The sequence below is a fragment of the Mirounga angustirostris genome, unplaced genomic scaffold (assembly GCF_029215605.1).
Source record: "Mirounga angustirostris isolate CCGP_5_RB_7025 unplaced genomic scaffold, mMirAng1.0.hap1 SCAF_8, whole genome shotgun sequence".
In the NCBI taxonomy this organism is placed as follows: Eukaryota; Metazoa; Chordata; class Mammalia; order Carnivora; family Phocidae; genus Mirounga; species Mirounga angustirostris.
Window position 1 is genome coordinate 118,116,419 of NW_026991716.1, and position 14,594 is coordinate 118,131,012.

The 14,594-nt window shown below is 36.9% G+C and overlaps 1 protein-coding gene across 2 annotated transcripts in view; it reads right to left on the bottom strand.

Annotated features, from left to right (window-relative positions):
* MAP3K5 (mitogen-activated protein kinase kinase kinase 5) overlaps positions 1–14,594 on the bottom strand; it is a 194,524-nt gene that overhangs the window by 132,242 nt on the left and 47,688 nt on the right. Inside the window, exon 2 of one of the 2 annotated variants that reach the window (XM_045865609.2) lies at positions 6,073–6,212. The exons of the other annotated variant lie outside the window; for it this stretch is intronic. Coding sequence (XP_045721565.1) covers positions 6,073–6,212 — 140 coding nt within the window. The remainder of the gene's footprint in view (positions 1–6,072; positions 6,213–14,594) is intronic. 2 annotated transcript variants of the gene reach the window in all.

Consider the following 14,594-nt stretch of genomic DNA (forward strand, 5'->3'; position numbering starts at 1 on the left):
TATGATGAAAGTCTCTACCGATGAAGAAAATACCTGGTGCCAACTTATGGTACGATGACAGTGTAGCACAGACTTCCTTTCTTTCTTTGACAAAATGGTAACCAGACACTAGAAATGTTGGGCGGAGGTGGGGAGGATAACGGAGGAATGAGAAAGGAGAGCAAAGGCATACTCTATCCAGTATACAGAAAATTCCTTAGTAGATGTGATATTGCTAACTGACATGAAAGAAAACTGGGTTCTCCAGTCTCCAGCCCTTTCCAAAACCTCAGGGATGGACTCTACAACTGGGAAATCAACTTGTGCTAAATAAACCATGTGTCTAGTTTGTCAATTCAAGATCTCAGAGAAAATCTTGAGGAAGCAGTGCTCACATGTGCTACTCATCTGCTCCTTCCCCAAACCACTCCCCGCTACAATTTGACGTGGAATGACTATAGCTCAGAGAAAAGGTAGGTCATTCCTAGAAGTAAAATAAAGAAACAAGACTGTTTCCTCTCCCAACAGAAAGAAAGATCTCTCCATGAAATAACAAGTGTGTGTGAGGGCTATGTTGCACCAGAGACAGGACAGAGTGCCCAGGTTTACAAATCAATGGTCAGTTATCAAGTTAGCAGGATGCTTGCAGGAATGTCCAGAGGTAGCACTTCGTATTAAGAGGACACAGGGTCAATGTTTCCGGTCCACTACTAAATTGTTAAACTACTTTATAGGGTCGTATTTTTGAATGACTCTTTCCCTAACATTTACTGAGTATGTAACTTATACTACTGGCTAAGTGGGTGCTATTAAAAAGTGCTGAAAAGAATCCAAGACAAATTCACTGTTAAACTAAAAAAAATCATAAACCATTGGAAAAATACAAATGTTGATTTCATACACAATTCGAACAAAAACTAAATTTCTCCTAGTAATTAACTTTGATAAGGGAGGTAAAACTTTAAGAAAAGGAATTGGGGGTGTAAGAGGGGAAAAAAATGATGGGTTTAAGAACACTATGGAATCGGAGTGGATTCACTAGATACAAGTAAAAATTCAATTTAGGTTTGAAATATTTATACCAAAAATTACCCTCACGTCTTCATCAGTTTACTGGAAACTGGCACAATCACTGAAATGGACAACAAGGACATCACTACTGTTTTCAAAACTATCACAATTTGCTTCAAGTAGAAATGAGTAAGTATCAGAAAAACAGACTTAATATCCAATTTCTCACAATAAGTTCTAAAGGAGATTGGATCCCTCTGCACCTGCAGATAAAGGATCGTAAGTACCACAGAACTGTTTGAATGAGCAACTATGATAGTTCTCAAGTTTCATCCATGTTGTAGCATGTGTCAGAATTTCCTTCCTTTTTAAGGCTAAATAATATTCCATTGTGCATATATACCATTTTGTTTTATCCACTCATTTATTGATGGACATTTAGGTTCCTTCTACCTTTTGGCTATTGTGAATAATGCTACTAGGGACATGGGTGAACAAATATCTCTTTGAGAGCCTGCTTTCAGTTCTTTTGGGTATATGTCCAGAAGTGAAATTCTGGATCATATGGTAATTCTATTTTTAATTTTTTGAGGAACTGCCATACTGTTAAAAATTGATGATTCTTAAAGGGCTATTTTAGTGATGGTGTTACAAATTCTGGTTTGTGCACCCATGATTTCATGCTAGTCAGATCCCAATCTAGAAAATACTAGATGCATTGAGGCAGAGTAAGAAGTTCCACCATCATATACGTGTGTGAGATACTCAGTGAGATAGTGAAGGATTAAGCATGTAGACAGATTACTGCAGAGAACAGTCTACTAAGGAAAATCCCATCTGTAAAATAACTTTTCAAGTCATGATTAAGGAGAAAAATACAACTAAATTTCTTGAAAAGGGAATAATCTCACATAATCATTCCTTTTCAACACAAGCTCTGTCACCACTAACTGATATGCATATCAATCTCTAAGATATTTTTATTCTGTAGTAGGTAAAATGGAATAAAGCCCATCTTGGTGCAGAAAGATCCAAACGCATCTGAGCCTTTTTAATCACAGAACATTAGGAAAAAGAAATTAAAAACGATTTGGGCATTCAAATGCCCGAAATGTGTGTAAATTATCCTGATAGACACAGGAAATAACAAAGTATCACAGACTTCTTCCTTAAAAAAAGAATTAATTGTGAAATATTTCAACTATATTAAAAGTATAGAAATTATCACACACCCATGTATATACCACCTTGACTTAGAAATTCAATATTACAGGTAAACTTGAAGACTCCTGTCCTTCTCCCACCCCCGGTTCTATTCTATGCCTATCCCCCGAAGAGATAACTATTCTGAATTTGTTGTTTGTAATTCCCATGCGTACGTCAATCTTTTATAACACAAATAGGTATAAAAGCACTGTCTTGCATGTGATTAGATTTTGCACGGATGGTATCATACCACACACATGCTTCTGTAATTTGTTTTTGCTCTCAACACTGTTCTTGAGATGTATCGAGAGTGACACATAAAGCTCTAGTTAACTCACGTTAAGCGCTCTCTAATAGTCCACCAAATGATTATACCAGGAGGTATTTGTTCATTCTCTCGTTGATAGGTATTTAACAATTCTTTTGGGGGAGGGGTTATTACAAACAATGTCAGTATAACATTGTTGATTAGATCTCCTTCTGCACGCCAGAGACTCTGTGTGCAGTACACATCCAGAGACAGCGTTGCTGAGTCTTGGTGCCCTGCTCATCTGATAATATTAGGTGTTGCCAAATTGCTCTTTGGAAGTAGTGCCAATATCCCCTCCCACCAGCACTGCCTGTTTCCCACCCTCCACAGCCTCGGCATGGGCATTAGAAGGGCTTTTAACTGTTGACTATCTGATGGTGCCCAGTGGTATTTCCTTGTTTTGTTTTGCTTTGTTTTTATAAGTAGCATTGTATAAAGTGAGTGGGGAGTGGCCTAAAAGGAAGAGAGGGAGCTGAAGAAGGGAAAACGGGGGAAGAATCTCAAGAATTGGAGCTGAGAGCTGTTTTGTTAAACAGGAATTTCTGATGATAGAAGAAATGGCTCATTAAAATAATTTCCACACTCTACACAACGGCCGTTCATTTCCCTCAAGTCCTTTCTGATGTTAGATGCATTTTGCGCATCTCATTGGTCAGTAGTGTCCAGACTTAACTCTCCCATTTCCTGAGAGACCCCAGCTGGAGGTCTGATCATTTCTGTAATGCATGAAGTTAATCTGAAAAAAAAAGTTTCAGCCATTTCTTATTTTCAAGCAAATGTAAGTCTTAGCATAGAGTCTCATTGACAGGCACCTAAGAAGTTGTCATGATATTTATTTAAAGAAAACTGTGAACATTGCGTTGTTAAAATGCTAAGGGGAAAAATATCAACTTGTCTTTCTCAATGTGCAATAATCTTTCTTTGAAAAAAAAGAGAAATATTTCATTCTTCTAAGATATTACTTGTGATTTCAGATGGATACAAAGCTTATTACAAGTACGTGATTTGATTAGATTCTCAATATCCTTTCATATGAAAACTCAGACATAGCTTTCAGGTACTTTTATGGTTCCTATCAATTATTTTTTAGGAGGTGAAACTTAAAAGTTTTTTCCTATAATTTCGTCCAGAGAATTTGCTGCCAAAGAGAAACTGCTGTCTTCAACAAAGAGCAGCAGATGAAAATTAAACTGGTGTAGCCATACGTTCTAGATGTCCAAAGAATCAATGTAAGGGAAGCTATGTGACAAGAATAGCATTCTCATTCTGTCTTTGTTCTGCGAAAACAGGGAGATGCTTCATTTTTATTTTATTAGGCTAATCTATACAGAATATCTTACGTATAATAACTCTTGTTCTGCCTTATTTCACAAAAATTTTATTTTCTATTGGTAGAAGGCAGGGATTACACCTATAATGAATGACAATAGAAATTAATAAAATTAAACACACACACACACACACACACAGACTTTTCTCAACAGCAGAGGACCAGAAAAATTTCTAGGGCTCAGGGGAAATTGTTAGACTGAAAAAAATACTTTTTATCCCAGAGATCTTTGTCCTCTGCAGCCAGACACTTATTTGGGCTAGGAACAAGCTAAAAAACAAAACAAACAAACAAACAAAAAAAACAATGGCAAAAGCTTAAGTTAATGGAAGGAGGGAGGGAAAAGAAAGGATGGGTGTCACATGGAACAACTCAGGGAGACAGACACAGTTGATGGGTTTTATAAATGAACACACTTAACAGGGAAACCTGGATACCCTTCTAACTAGAAGAAATTAAATAAAGTTTAGTGGTTCGGAGGGTGGGCTTTGGAGTCAGGCAGACCTAGGCTTTACTAGTTATATCAACTAGGGCAAATGATTGAATTTATTTGAACCTTAGTTTGCAGTTCTATAAAAGAGTGATATAATAGGTCATAATATACCCCACAGGGATGTTTTTAGAATTAAATGTGAAAATGTATGTGGGGAAAGTACAGAGTAAGTGCTCGGTTACAAGCAGCTATTATGTATAAGATAAATGAGTATATTTTAGCTAAATGAGTATATTTTAGCTAAACAAAGGCTGACAAAAAGTGATTAAATAAACCAGTGTATTTGTCCCATACAAATTTCTGATAAGATTAGCTTCAACTCATTCTCTCAAGTGTAATTTTAATTCAGTTTTAAAAAATTTTTTTTAAATTTCCCCAGGAAAGGAGAGTCATAAATGAAATCACCAGATACCAGTAGGGGAAGAATAAAAAGAAGGTAGAGTGAAAAATGTCTAACACAACACTGCCTGCTTAGAATACTTAATGTAAAGAAAATAGTACAATAAAAAGAATATATAAAATAATCTCATTCCTTTATCAACTGCTAATATATGTTGTAAATAGTAGCAAAGCAAAATGTTTAATTAAAATACAACATCATAAATCTTTATGATGCATTACTTAAAGTGGTAAATCTAAGGTAAAATAAAGTGGGGGCAGCTTAAAGAATTGCCCCAGGATGAAAAAATAGATTCAGACAGAGTAGCAAATCTCCTGGGACTATTTCAGAGTATTCTGGAAAGGGATAGCCTATCAATGCCCATTTACTGTCTGGCACGCAGTAAATATATTTGCTAAACGTAAATGTAGATTTCTCAGAAAAAGCCATACAAGCTTTAGACACTAAGATAAAAGCAAAGTATTACTTTTTTTTTTTTTTTGCATGGTCATGGAGTTAGAGATCTTCATGTAACAATTACTAAGCCATTAGAAATATGGCTCTGGATTTTAGGACTCCACGTCTGAAGGTTGGCTTTTATTTGAAAACAGGAAGATATAGATGAGAAAAAGCCACATAAAGCCACATGGAAGTTTCACAAAGGAAATGGATGATATCAGGTTCAGCATGAGTTTCACTGAATTGTTAGATGCTTTTCAAAGAATCACACAATGATTGCATTGCAAAAGCATTTTAGACAATCTTCTGCACGGAAGAAATACCTTCATATCATTATGTTCCTATCCTGGAGAGAATGATATGGGTCCTGCTGAGTTTTGTAGACAGATACAGTAGGTTCTTATTTCCCCTTTCCCTAAGTTTTTAAGTTATTGAAATCATTTCCCAGTGAAGAGGATAGCAGTTTTCTGGTGATATTCGGAGAGTGTCTTTTCAGAGTCCTTTCAGTAGGAGGCAGATTTCCAGTTGAAGACAGGTGTGCCCAATGAAGCCCCCAATGGTGACACAGCTTGGGGCCTGACCATACTTCATGCAACTTCCAGGTCTTTCTCTGGCAGGCAGCGTGCACGGGAGACTCCCTAGTAACGCAGTCTCCTCAACGGCAACTCAAACTGCAGCTCAGAACTCAACACTAAGATTTTCCTACCTGTGTATCAGCAAATTTCTAGACTGAATTCTAGATAAAACTCACAACGTCACTAGTAATTGTTGTATAACTATTGCACTGGCAAAAACAAGCTTTCACAAACGTAAGCCACTTATACTGCTTTGGATGTCAGAGAGACGGAGAGGTATCCCTAGAAGCCTGGTACCTAGAGTAAATATTTAGTAAACAGGTTAGGTACCTTCAGTGACTGCAGAGAGTCTGAATTATTATCACAGTAGAGGATGATGTTGTTGGCCATGCTGAAACTTTCTCTCACTCCAAGGTGGTAAAACAAGGACGGCTGTCGGAAGGCATCACTCATCTCCACCACAGCAATATCTGCAAACAGAAAACAAAGCCCCCAAAAGATGACACCTGAATAATGCCCAGTAAGCACATTTTGGTTTCAACGACTTAGTATTCAAAGAGGAAATGAGGAAATGATAGGGATTTTCCCTCCTCACACTGAATTTTGAATTTGCAGCTCTACCCGGAAGTGGTTTTAGAAAATGCAGCAAACCTGCATTTTTTTAAACATGAAGGGGATCATATAATTACTGGAAACTAAGCAAAGTCTGCAATGGTGGGATGCTGGGGCTAATGCTCTCTGTTAAATTGCAACATTAAAACAAGTTAACTAAGTTTACAGAAGCAGATCCACAGGAAGCTGCAATAAGTGATAAATGTAAAATGAGATTTAAGAAAGCAAATAGGGGGCCATCTGGGTGGCTCAGTCAGTTAAGTGGCCAACTCTTGGTTTCAGCTCAGGTCATGATCTCAGGGTCAAGAGATGGAGCCCCACGACCAGCTCCACACTCAGCGTGGGGTCTGCTAAGATTCTCTCTCTCCCTCTCCCTCTGCCCCCTCCCCCAAATAAATAAATAAATATTAAAAAAATAAAAATAAAAAAAGAAATAGGTATGATTATAAATTAATCCAGAGCTGTATTTTATAACTAATTTATTTATTATTATTATTAATATCCAGCAAGTCCCTAGCAAGTGTACTCAAGAAAAAAAGAAAGCAAAGGTACAGAAAATTATTACTGAGAAGGAAAATATAACCACAGATACAAATTCCACCAAAGGTCAGAGATGACTAACACCAAGGTAGTATAAACCTGATACCAATATTTGACATTAATGTCAAAAAAATGAAATATAGGTTAGTCTCAAACTCAATTTATACGTGGGCAAAAACATGAAATAAAAATGAAAAAATACATCAAGCATTATACTGTAAGAAAACTAGATCATGGGTTTAAAATCTATTTTGGGAATGCGGGAATAGGTCAATGGAAAAAAAAAATCATTGCATCTCCACAGATGCCCCAAGTTCTTTAATTAAAATTCAAAACCCATTTCTTATTAAAAATAATTGCAAAATAAAAACAGAAGAGCACTCCTTTAACATGAAAAATAATATATAGTCTGGGGCACCTGGGTAGCTCACTCAGTTGAGCATCTGACTCCTGATTTTGGGTTCAGGTCATGATCTCAGGGTTGTGAGGTCCGGCCCACGCCAGGCTCCAGGCTGGGTATGGAGCCTGTTTGGGATTCTCTCTCTCTACCCCCCTCTGCCCCTCCACCCCCCTGCTCTCTTTCAGTCTCAATCTCTAAAAAAACTATATATATATATTTTTTTTCACAGCAACTGCCAACTTTGTGTTTATAAGTATTCCATGAAAATCAGGAAAAAGACAGGCAGCCAATTATTCCTACCACTAGTTGGCTTTCTGAGAATCCCAGATAATGCAATAAGATTTCACATAGTAAGGAGATGTAATACCATAAAATAAAATACACAATTATCATTACTTGCAGATGTTTTGGTTGTCAACCAAGAAATCCCAATAGAATCAACTAAATAACTATTATAAGCAATAATATAATTTAATAAGGTGTTGAGATGCAAAATTATTATGAAAATCAAGAGCTCCCTTTGTACTTATAGTAAGTGTCTGGAAAATATAACGGCAAAACAATTCCAGTCACAATTACAATGAAAATGTTAACATTCCTTACAGCAAATTTAACAGATGATGCTAATTTGTTAAACGTATTTGCAATATGTGATAGATGAAAGGTTAGTATCACTATAAATCATCTCTTATTGGTCAGTTTAGAATAAAGAAGCAACCATAAAGACATTATAATAGAAAATTAGGCTATGGGCATGAGCAGACAAACTTGCAAAAGAATAACTAAAATGGTAAGTAAATATACAAAAAACTCTATACCTCACTACTAATAAATGCACATTTTTTTAAAGATTTTTTATTTATTTGAGAGAGAGAGAGATAGTGAGAGCAGGAACACAAGCAGAAGGAGCGGGAGAGGGAGAAGCAGGCTTCCCACTGAGCAAGGAGCCCGATGCGATGCGGGGCTCGATCCCAGGACCTGAGCTGAAGGGAGACGCTTACCGAACGAGCCACCCAGGCACCCCCTAATAAATGCACATTAAGCAAACTCTAAAGTGCCTTTTTTTTTTTTTTTTTGTCTAACAAGTAGTCAAAAAAATTAAAGGATGTCCAATGGGGATACAGAGAAATTCTGGCATGCCAAGGAGAATTTCAAACTTCCCAGGAGACCTCAATCCTTAAAGTTATGCACTTTTTGACCTTATAGCTCCATTCCTAAGAATTTACCCTAAGAAAATCCCTATAAATGTGGCAGGTTTCTTGAAAGTATGTCGACTGAAATATATTTTTTACAATAAAAATGGAAAATACCTAAATATCCATTAATAGGAATATGGTTAGGTAGGTAGGCAGATAGGTAGGTAGGTACATAGTTAGACTCAAATAGTGGTTTATTATGCATCATTGAGAACTATATTGTTGCCTATATTGTACACCTGAAACTAACATAACACTGCATGTTAACTACACTGGAATTAAAATAATTTAAAAAAGAAAACTATATTGTAGAGGAATATTCAGCAATGGAGGTAAACTCAAGGTATATAAAGTAAAAAAAAAATCAAGATATAATACATTATAATGTATGTATTCTATGTGAATATACATATGTGAATAAAAAATGTCTGGCAAGTTGTACACCAAAATGTCAACCATAATCATAGCTGTGTAATGGCACTGTGTATTACTTTTTTTCTTTATTCCCTCTCTATTTTTTTTTACCATTTCTCTTATGAATCTTGATTACTTTAATAATTTAGGAACCCACCAAAATAAAAGAAAAATAACACTAAAAACCCAAGTGACTGAATGTAAAACCACACTGCAGCACCAAAAAAACAATGCAGACTCTCGAGAAGCTGTTTGATGCAGTCGGCCTTGTCTACTAATGAACGTGAGATTAGAATTCACATTCTGTGAAGGAGACATAAATCAGATCAAACGGAGGCTGAAGACACAGAGGATTTAGTGAGGTTATGAAAGAAGCAGCCAGGTCAAAGGAGCTTCAAAAGATTTTTTTTTTTCAAGGCTAAAATGACTTACAGGCTCTATAACACAAAGAGAGAGTTTTCTTTGGGGGTCCTTAACATTTCTACATCAAAAATCAACACATGAGAAAATGAGTCACTGCATCCCACCTACACGCCCCATCTGCCTCCTGCACCCACACTGCTTCCTCCTCCCACCAATGCCAACCGCTCGCTCTCAGTCACAGCGCTTGAAAATCAAGAGACAGCGTAAAATGGGACCGAAAGAAACCAAACAGAACAGTAGTTGACAAAAAATATAAATGAGAGCCATGCAAAGAAAAATACTAGCTAAATTAAAGTCGCCACAAGAAGAGGGGAAATGGGTGATTTCCAGAGAATGGCCTCCTGGGATTTGATGCTAAAATTAAAAAAGGCACTGCAGAAGGAAGGCATTGGGATGAAGAGAGAAACTAGACATTCAAAATAAATGGTACAAGCAAAATAAGGTGTATTCATCAGGTCTGAACGTCTAAGCAGGAACAGCTCCATTTTTGGATGCTGCATAGAACATTAAAAATGCTTGATTGTATAATTTTAAAATACTGAATACAGTGCGACAACTCAGAAAAAGACTTTTTTCTACTTCAGGTTCAGATGACTGATGGGTTCTAATAAACTTAATTCTTTTCTAAATGTATTTTTTAATTTCCATGGTGTAAAATGTACTCTTCTGTCTTCTCTGGTGAAGTGATCAAAGTCTGTGCCCCATTTCTTAAATTGTTGAATTTGTTTTCTTATTGTCGAGGTTTGCGTGTTCTTTATATCATCTAGATATTTTTCCTTGGTCAAATAAGGGGATTTGCAAATACTTTCTCCGGGTTTGTGACCTGTCTTTCCAATCTGCTAACAGTATTTTTAGAAAAGCGGAAGTTTCTAACTTTAAGTCCAAGGCATCAATTTTTTCTTTTATGATTGTGTTTTAGGTGTGGTATCTTAAAAAATCATTGCCTAACCCAAGGTCACAAAAGTTTTCTCCCTAGAGAAAGTTTTCTTCTAGAAGTTTTATAGCTTTAAATTTTACATTTTGGTCTATGATCCATGTTAATATAAACTTTGTAAATGATGTGGGGTGTGGGTCAAGGTTCATATTTGTTGTATGGGGTGTGGGTCAAGGTTCATATTTGTTGTAAAGACTCTCCTTTCTCTGTTGAATCACTTCTGCTTCTTTGTCAAACACCAATTGGCTACATTTGTGTGGGTCTGTAGTTGGGTTATTCTGTTCCATTGATCTATGTGTCTATCTTTTGCCAATACTACAGTTTTGATAAATGGTAGGTATTGAAATTAAGCACTGTGAGTCTTCCAACTCTATTCTTCTGTTTTCAAAAGTGTTTAGTTCTATTTGCTTTCCTGTATAAGTTTTAGAATCATTGATAGCTGAGAGCTATCAGTTGACAGCTACAAAAAAAATCCTCCTGGGATTTTGACTGATACTGTGTATTAAATCTATAGATCATTCTGGGGAGAACTGACATCTTCATGTATTGAGTCTTTCCATCCATGAATATAGTATATCTCTCCATTCATTTAGGTCTTCTTTGATTTTTTCCTCAGTATTTTATAATTTTCAATACACAGTTTCTGCATGTATTTTGTTAGATTTATACCTAAATGTTTCAATTTTTTGATGCTATTATAGATGGTATTCTTTTAAATTTCAAATCCCAGTTGTTTGTTGCTAGTTTGTAAAAATAGTTGATTTTTATATGTTGACCTTCTATCCTGAGACTTTGCCAAGCTCATTTATTTGTTCCAGAAGCTTTTTTTTTTTTTTTTTGCACATGTTCTGGGATTTTCTACATGAAGAATCGTGTCGGTTGAAACTAGAAATGGTTTTATTTCTTCTTTTCTAATCTGTGTATCTTTTATGGTTTGGGGTTTTTGTTGTTGTGCGTCTTGTTTTACCTGGTTATACTGGCTGGGGCTTCCAGTAATACAGCATTTTTAAAATAGGAACATTTCATTATTTAACAAAAATATCATCTTATCATGCCTACCTCCTGACTCTGATGACTATCTTCTCAAAAGTAGTAGAATAAACAGGTGAAAATTATCTTCCTTATGAAATGATCTTAAATCATGTTTAAAATGCAAAAAAAATGATGTACTTATCATAAACAAACACCTGATACTCCACAATCCTTGTAACTCATTCATATGAGTTACACTTTATCCACTTTATTTCACAAACATGTATTTAGTAATTACGATGTGCCAGGAACTATATGCTTATCAAATATTAACTCGATCTTCATAATACTCCTTTGTGGTAGGTAATATTATTATTTCAGGACACAGAGGCAGAGGATGTATAAATAATCTGTCCAAAATCAGCTAGGAAGTAGTGGCACCACTTCTATCCTTTGAAGGATTTGACCTCAAGCAATCTAGCTGGAGAATCCATGCTCTTAATTCTTCACTGAGCCACACCCTATACTTACAGGATATGGAAGTTCTCAAGATCACAGCATAAATTTAGAGGTGCAAAAAAGATTTGGGGACCAAAGCATATATTTCTGTCATGTATTTTGTGACCAAATGAACTTAATAATTTTCTGATTGAGTTTTTATGGTAATATTGTGAGTAAAACTGCTACACTTAAAAACTAAAGACTATGCCTGTTTAAAAATATAGACAAAGGTACAAAAATCTCTTATATTTTTACCTAAGGTATTATTTCTTTCCGTTCTTCCAATGGGGTTTATGTCAAATGGAGCACAAAATTAGGTTTACCAGGGGTTTATTAAAGCATAATAAATTTTTAGGGCACTAACATAAAACTGTTGTGCCTAATTGCATTTTGGTCATTAAATGGCAGTGGTTCATGGTCTGTGTTTCTCTTTTTTATTTAATTTTTCCTTTATAATACCATATCTGTTAGTTAAAAATCTCATATGAGCTTCTGTTGTTTGTAAAAAGCAGAGTTGAAGCAGACCATTAATGTTCAGTTATTTTTTATCTATTCAATGTTCTCCTTAGGCATTAGATCACTGATGACAAAGCAAGAGCCCAGTAGTGATTTCGCTTGTACTATAGTCTACAAAGTACTCCAAAATTCCATTATCAATGGACACTTCCCAAGTTATCACACAGAACTAGCCATTCAGTCATGATGGGTTAATCTCCCAAGATGACCCACCAGTGCCAATTTAATTCTACAAATGTCCTGAGCATTTATTATATAAAAAGTTTTGTTATTTGCTGTTATGAAAGTCAAAAGAAAAAATTAACAGGATATGGTTTTTGCCATCTCTTGTGGGACAGAAACACGAGTTGGCAGATACCGACATAGGGCAGAATGAGGCCAGCACTGGGGATGTACAGAGGGTGACGTTCAGGGGCCAGGGAGGCCAGCCCCAGTGGAAGGGATGATGGAAGCCGACGTGAAAGAGGCATCAGCAGGCAGTGGAGTTGGAGTGGAGCACCTCAAATTGCAGACAGAAAACAAAAGCCCTGTACATCAAAGGCACTGTAGGAAATGGAAAGGGGCAAGGTGCCTGAGACTTGGTCAGAACAATGAAGCAAACCTCAGCAGGAAACTGAGTCAGTTCCCAATGGAATTCTGAATGGGTGAACCAACTGAGATCCCCTAAAGGGCAGACACTAACCCCCAAATGCTTATCCCATCTTAGATTCTTAAGGGAAGTATATCTTGCATTTCATTGATTTTTCTCTCTTTTTAAGATTCTTTATTTATTTACTAGAGAGAGAGAGAGAGAGAGGGAGAATGAGCAGAGGGAGAAGCAGATTCCTCGCTGAGCAGGGAGCCCGACGTGGGGCTTGATCCCAGGACCCTGAGATCATGACCTGAGCTGAAGACAGACCTTAACTGACTGAGCCACCCAGGTGCCCCCCCATTGATTTTTCTATATTATTAATAAATAAGGGCTAATTACAACAAATCTACCGTATGTAAATTACTAAAATGTTACTCATGACCTAGTAGTGCCCTGGTAGAGTCTTCTAGAGACTTGGAGTCAGTTTACTAAAATTTGGCAGATATACAATGTTGGGAAATTGTAAACCTCCTATTGCAAAGCTAAAATTGTTGTGATTTTCATGAAGGACAAAAGAATAATCTACCATCATTGTTGTCTTGAATTAATCATGGTTTAGCAATTCCTGCTATGAATTATGACTCCTGTAGCTTCATTGGTATTCTGTTTTCCTGTACATTATTTAGTTAACCCTATCATATATAATGATACATAATTGTGTCAACAGTAAACGTTTTGGCCCATAATTTCTTCATCACTAAACTCCAATAAATGTATGCATAATGACTCAAACATGAATCACTCTTATATTGCTAAAACAAATGTATATATAATGTCCCCACCCCAGCCTAATTTGCTTGTTTAATGCTTGTTTGATTATTACACAGAGGTGTTGATTTTTTTTTTTAAACCTAGAAAGTGAGGACTGGGAGGTAGGTGATCAGAGGTGATCAACCTCCAGAAGTTGGCTTTTAAAAATGTTGAGAGCTGTGGCACCTATAAAAGGAAGGAGGGGCAGGGAGAAGCCTAGAGAAAGAAAGAGACAAAGGGAAAGAGAAAGGGGGAAGAAGGGGGAGGAGAGGTGGAGGAAGCAGAACCAAACAAGACTGGTATTATAAAAACTAAAGTCTGGCTTGCCCAGACAACAGCCGCAAGAATCCAGTTCATGATGCTCCAGCTTTAGAGAATGTGAGGGGCAAATTAGCACATACCCATAGAAGGCACCCATCCCAGAGTGGAATGACCCAGAACCACAGCTCTCTGCCAGGAAGAGATGCAGACTCAGAAAAGCACACCACAGAAGTGAAAAGCTGGAAGGGGAACCTTCTCCCGATCTCCAGGGGCCTTGAGAGGAGTGATGAACATGCAAATGGCAGACAAGCTGTTTCACGACTTCCAGTGCTTGAATCCTAATTAAGTTTCTGGATGGATGGATGACCTTGGACAAGACCTTAAGTTCACTGAGCTTTGGTTTCCTCAACTGTCATTGGAGAATAATGGGTATTTACTGTACAAAGCTATTGTTAGGATTACATGTGCACTAGGCACAGCAGACTCTCAATATATGGTTATTATAAGGAGCCATTATAAGAAATATTAATGGGGGGACACCTGGGTGGCTCAGTTGGTTAAGCGTCTGCCTTCGGCTCAGGTCATGATCCCAGGGTCCTGGGATAGAGCCCCACGTCAAGCTCCCTGCTAGTGGGGAGTCTCCTTCTCTCTCTGCCCTTCCCCCTGCTCATGCTCACACACACACTCTCTCTCTCAAATAAA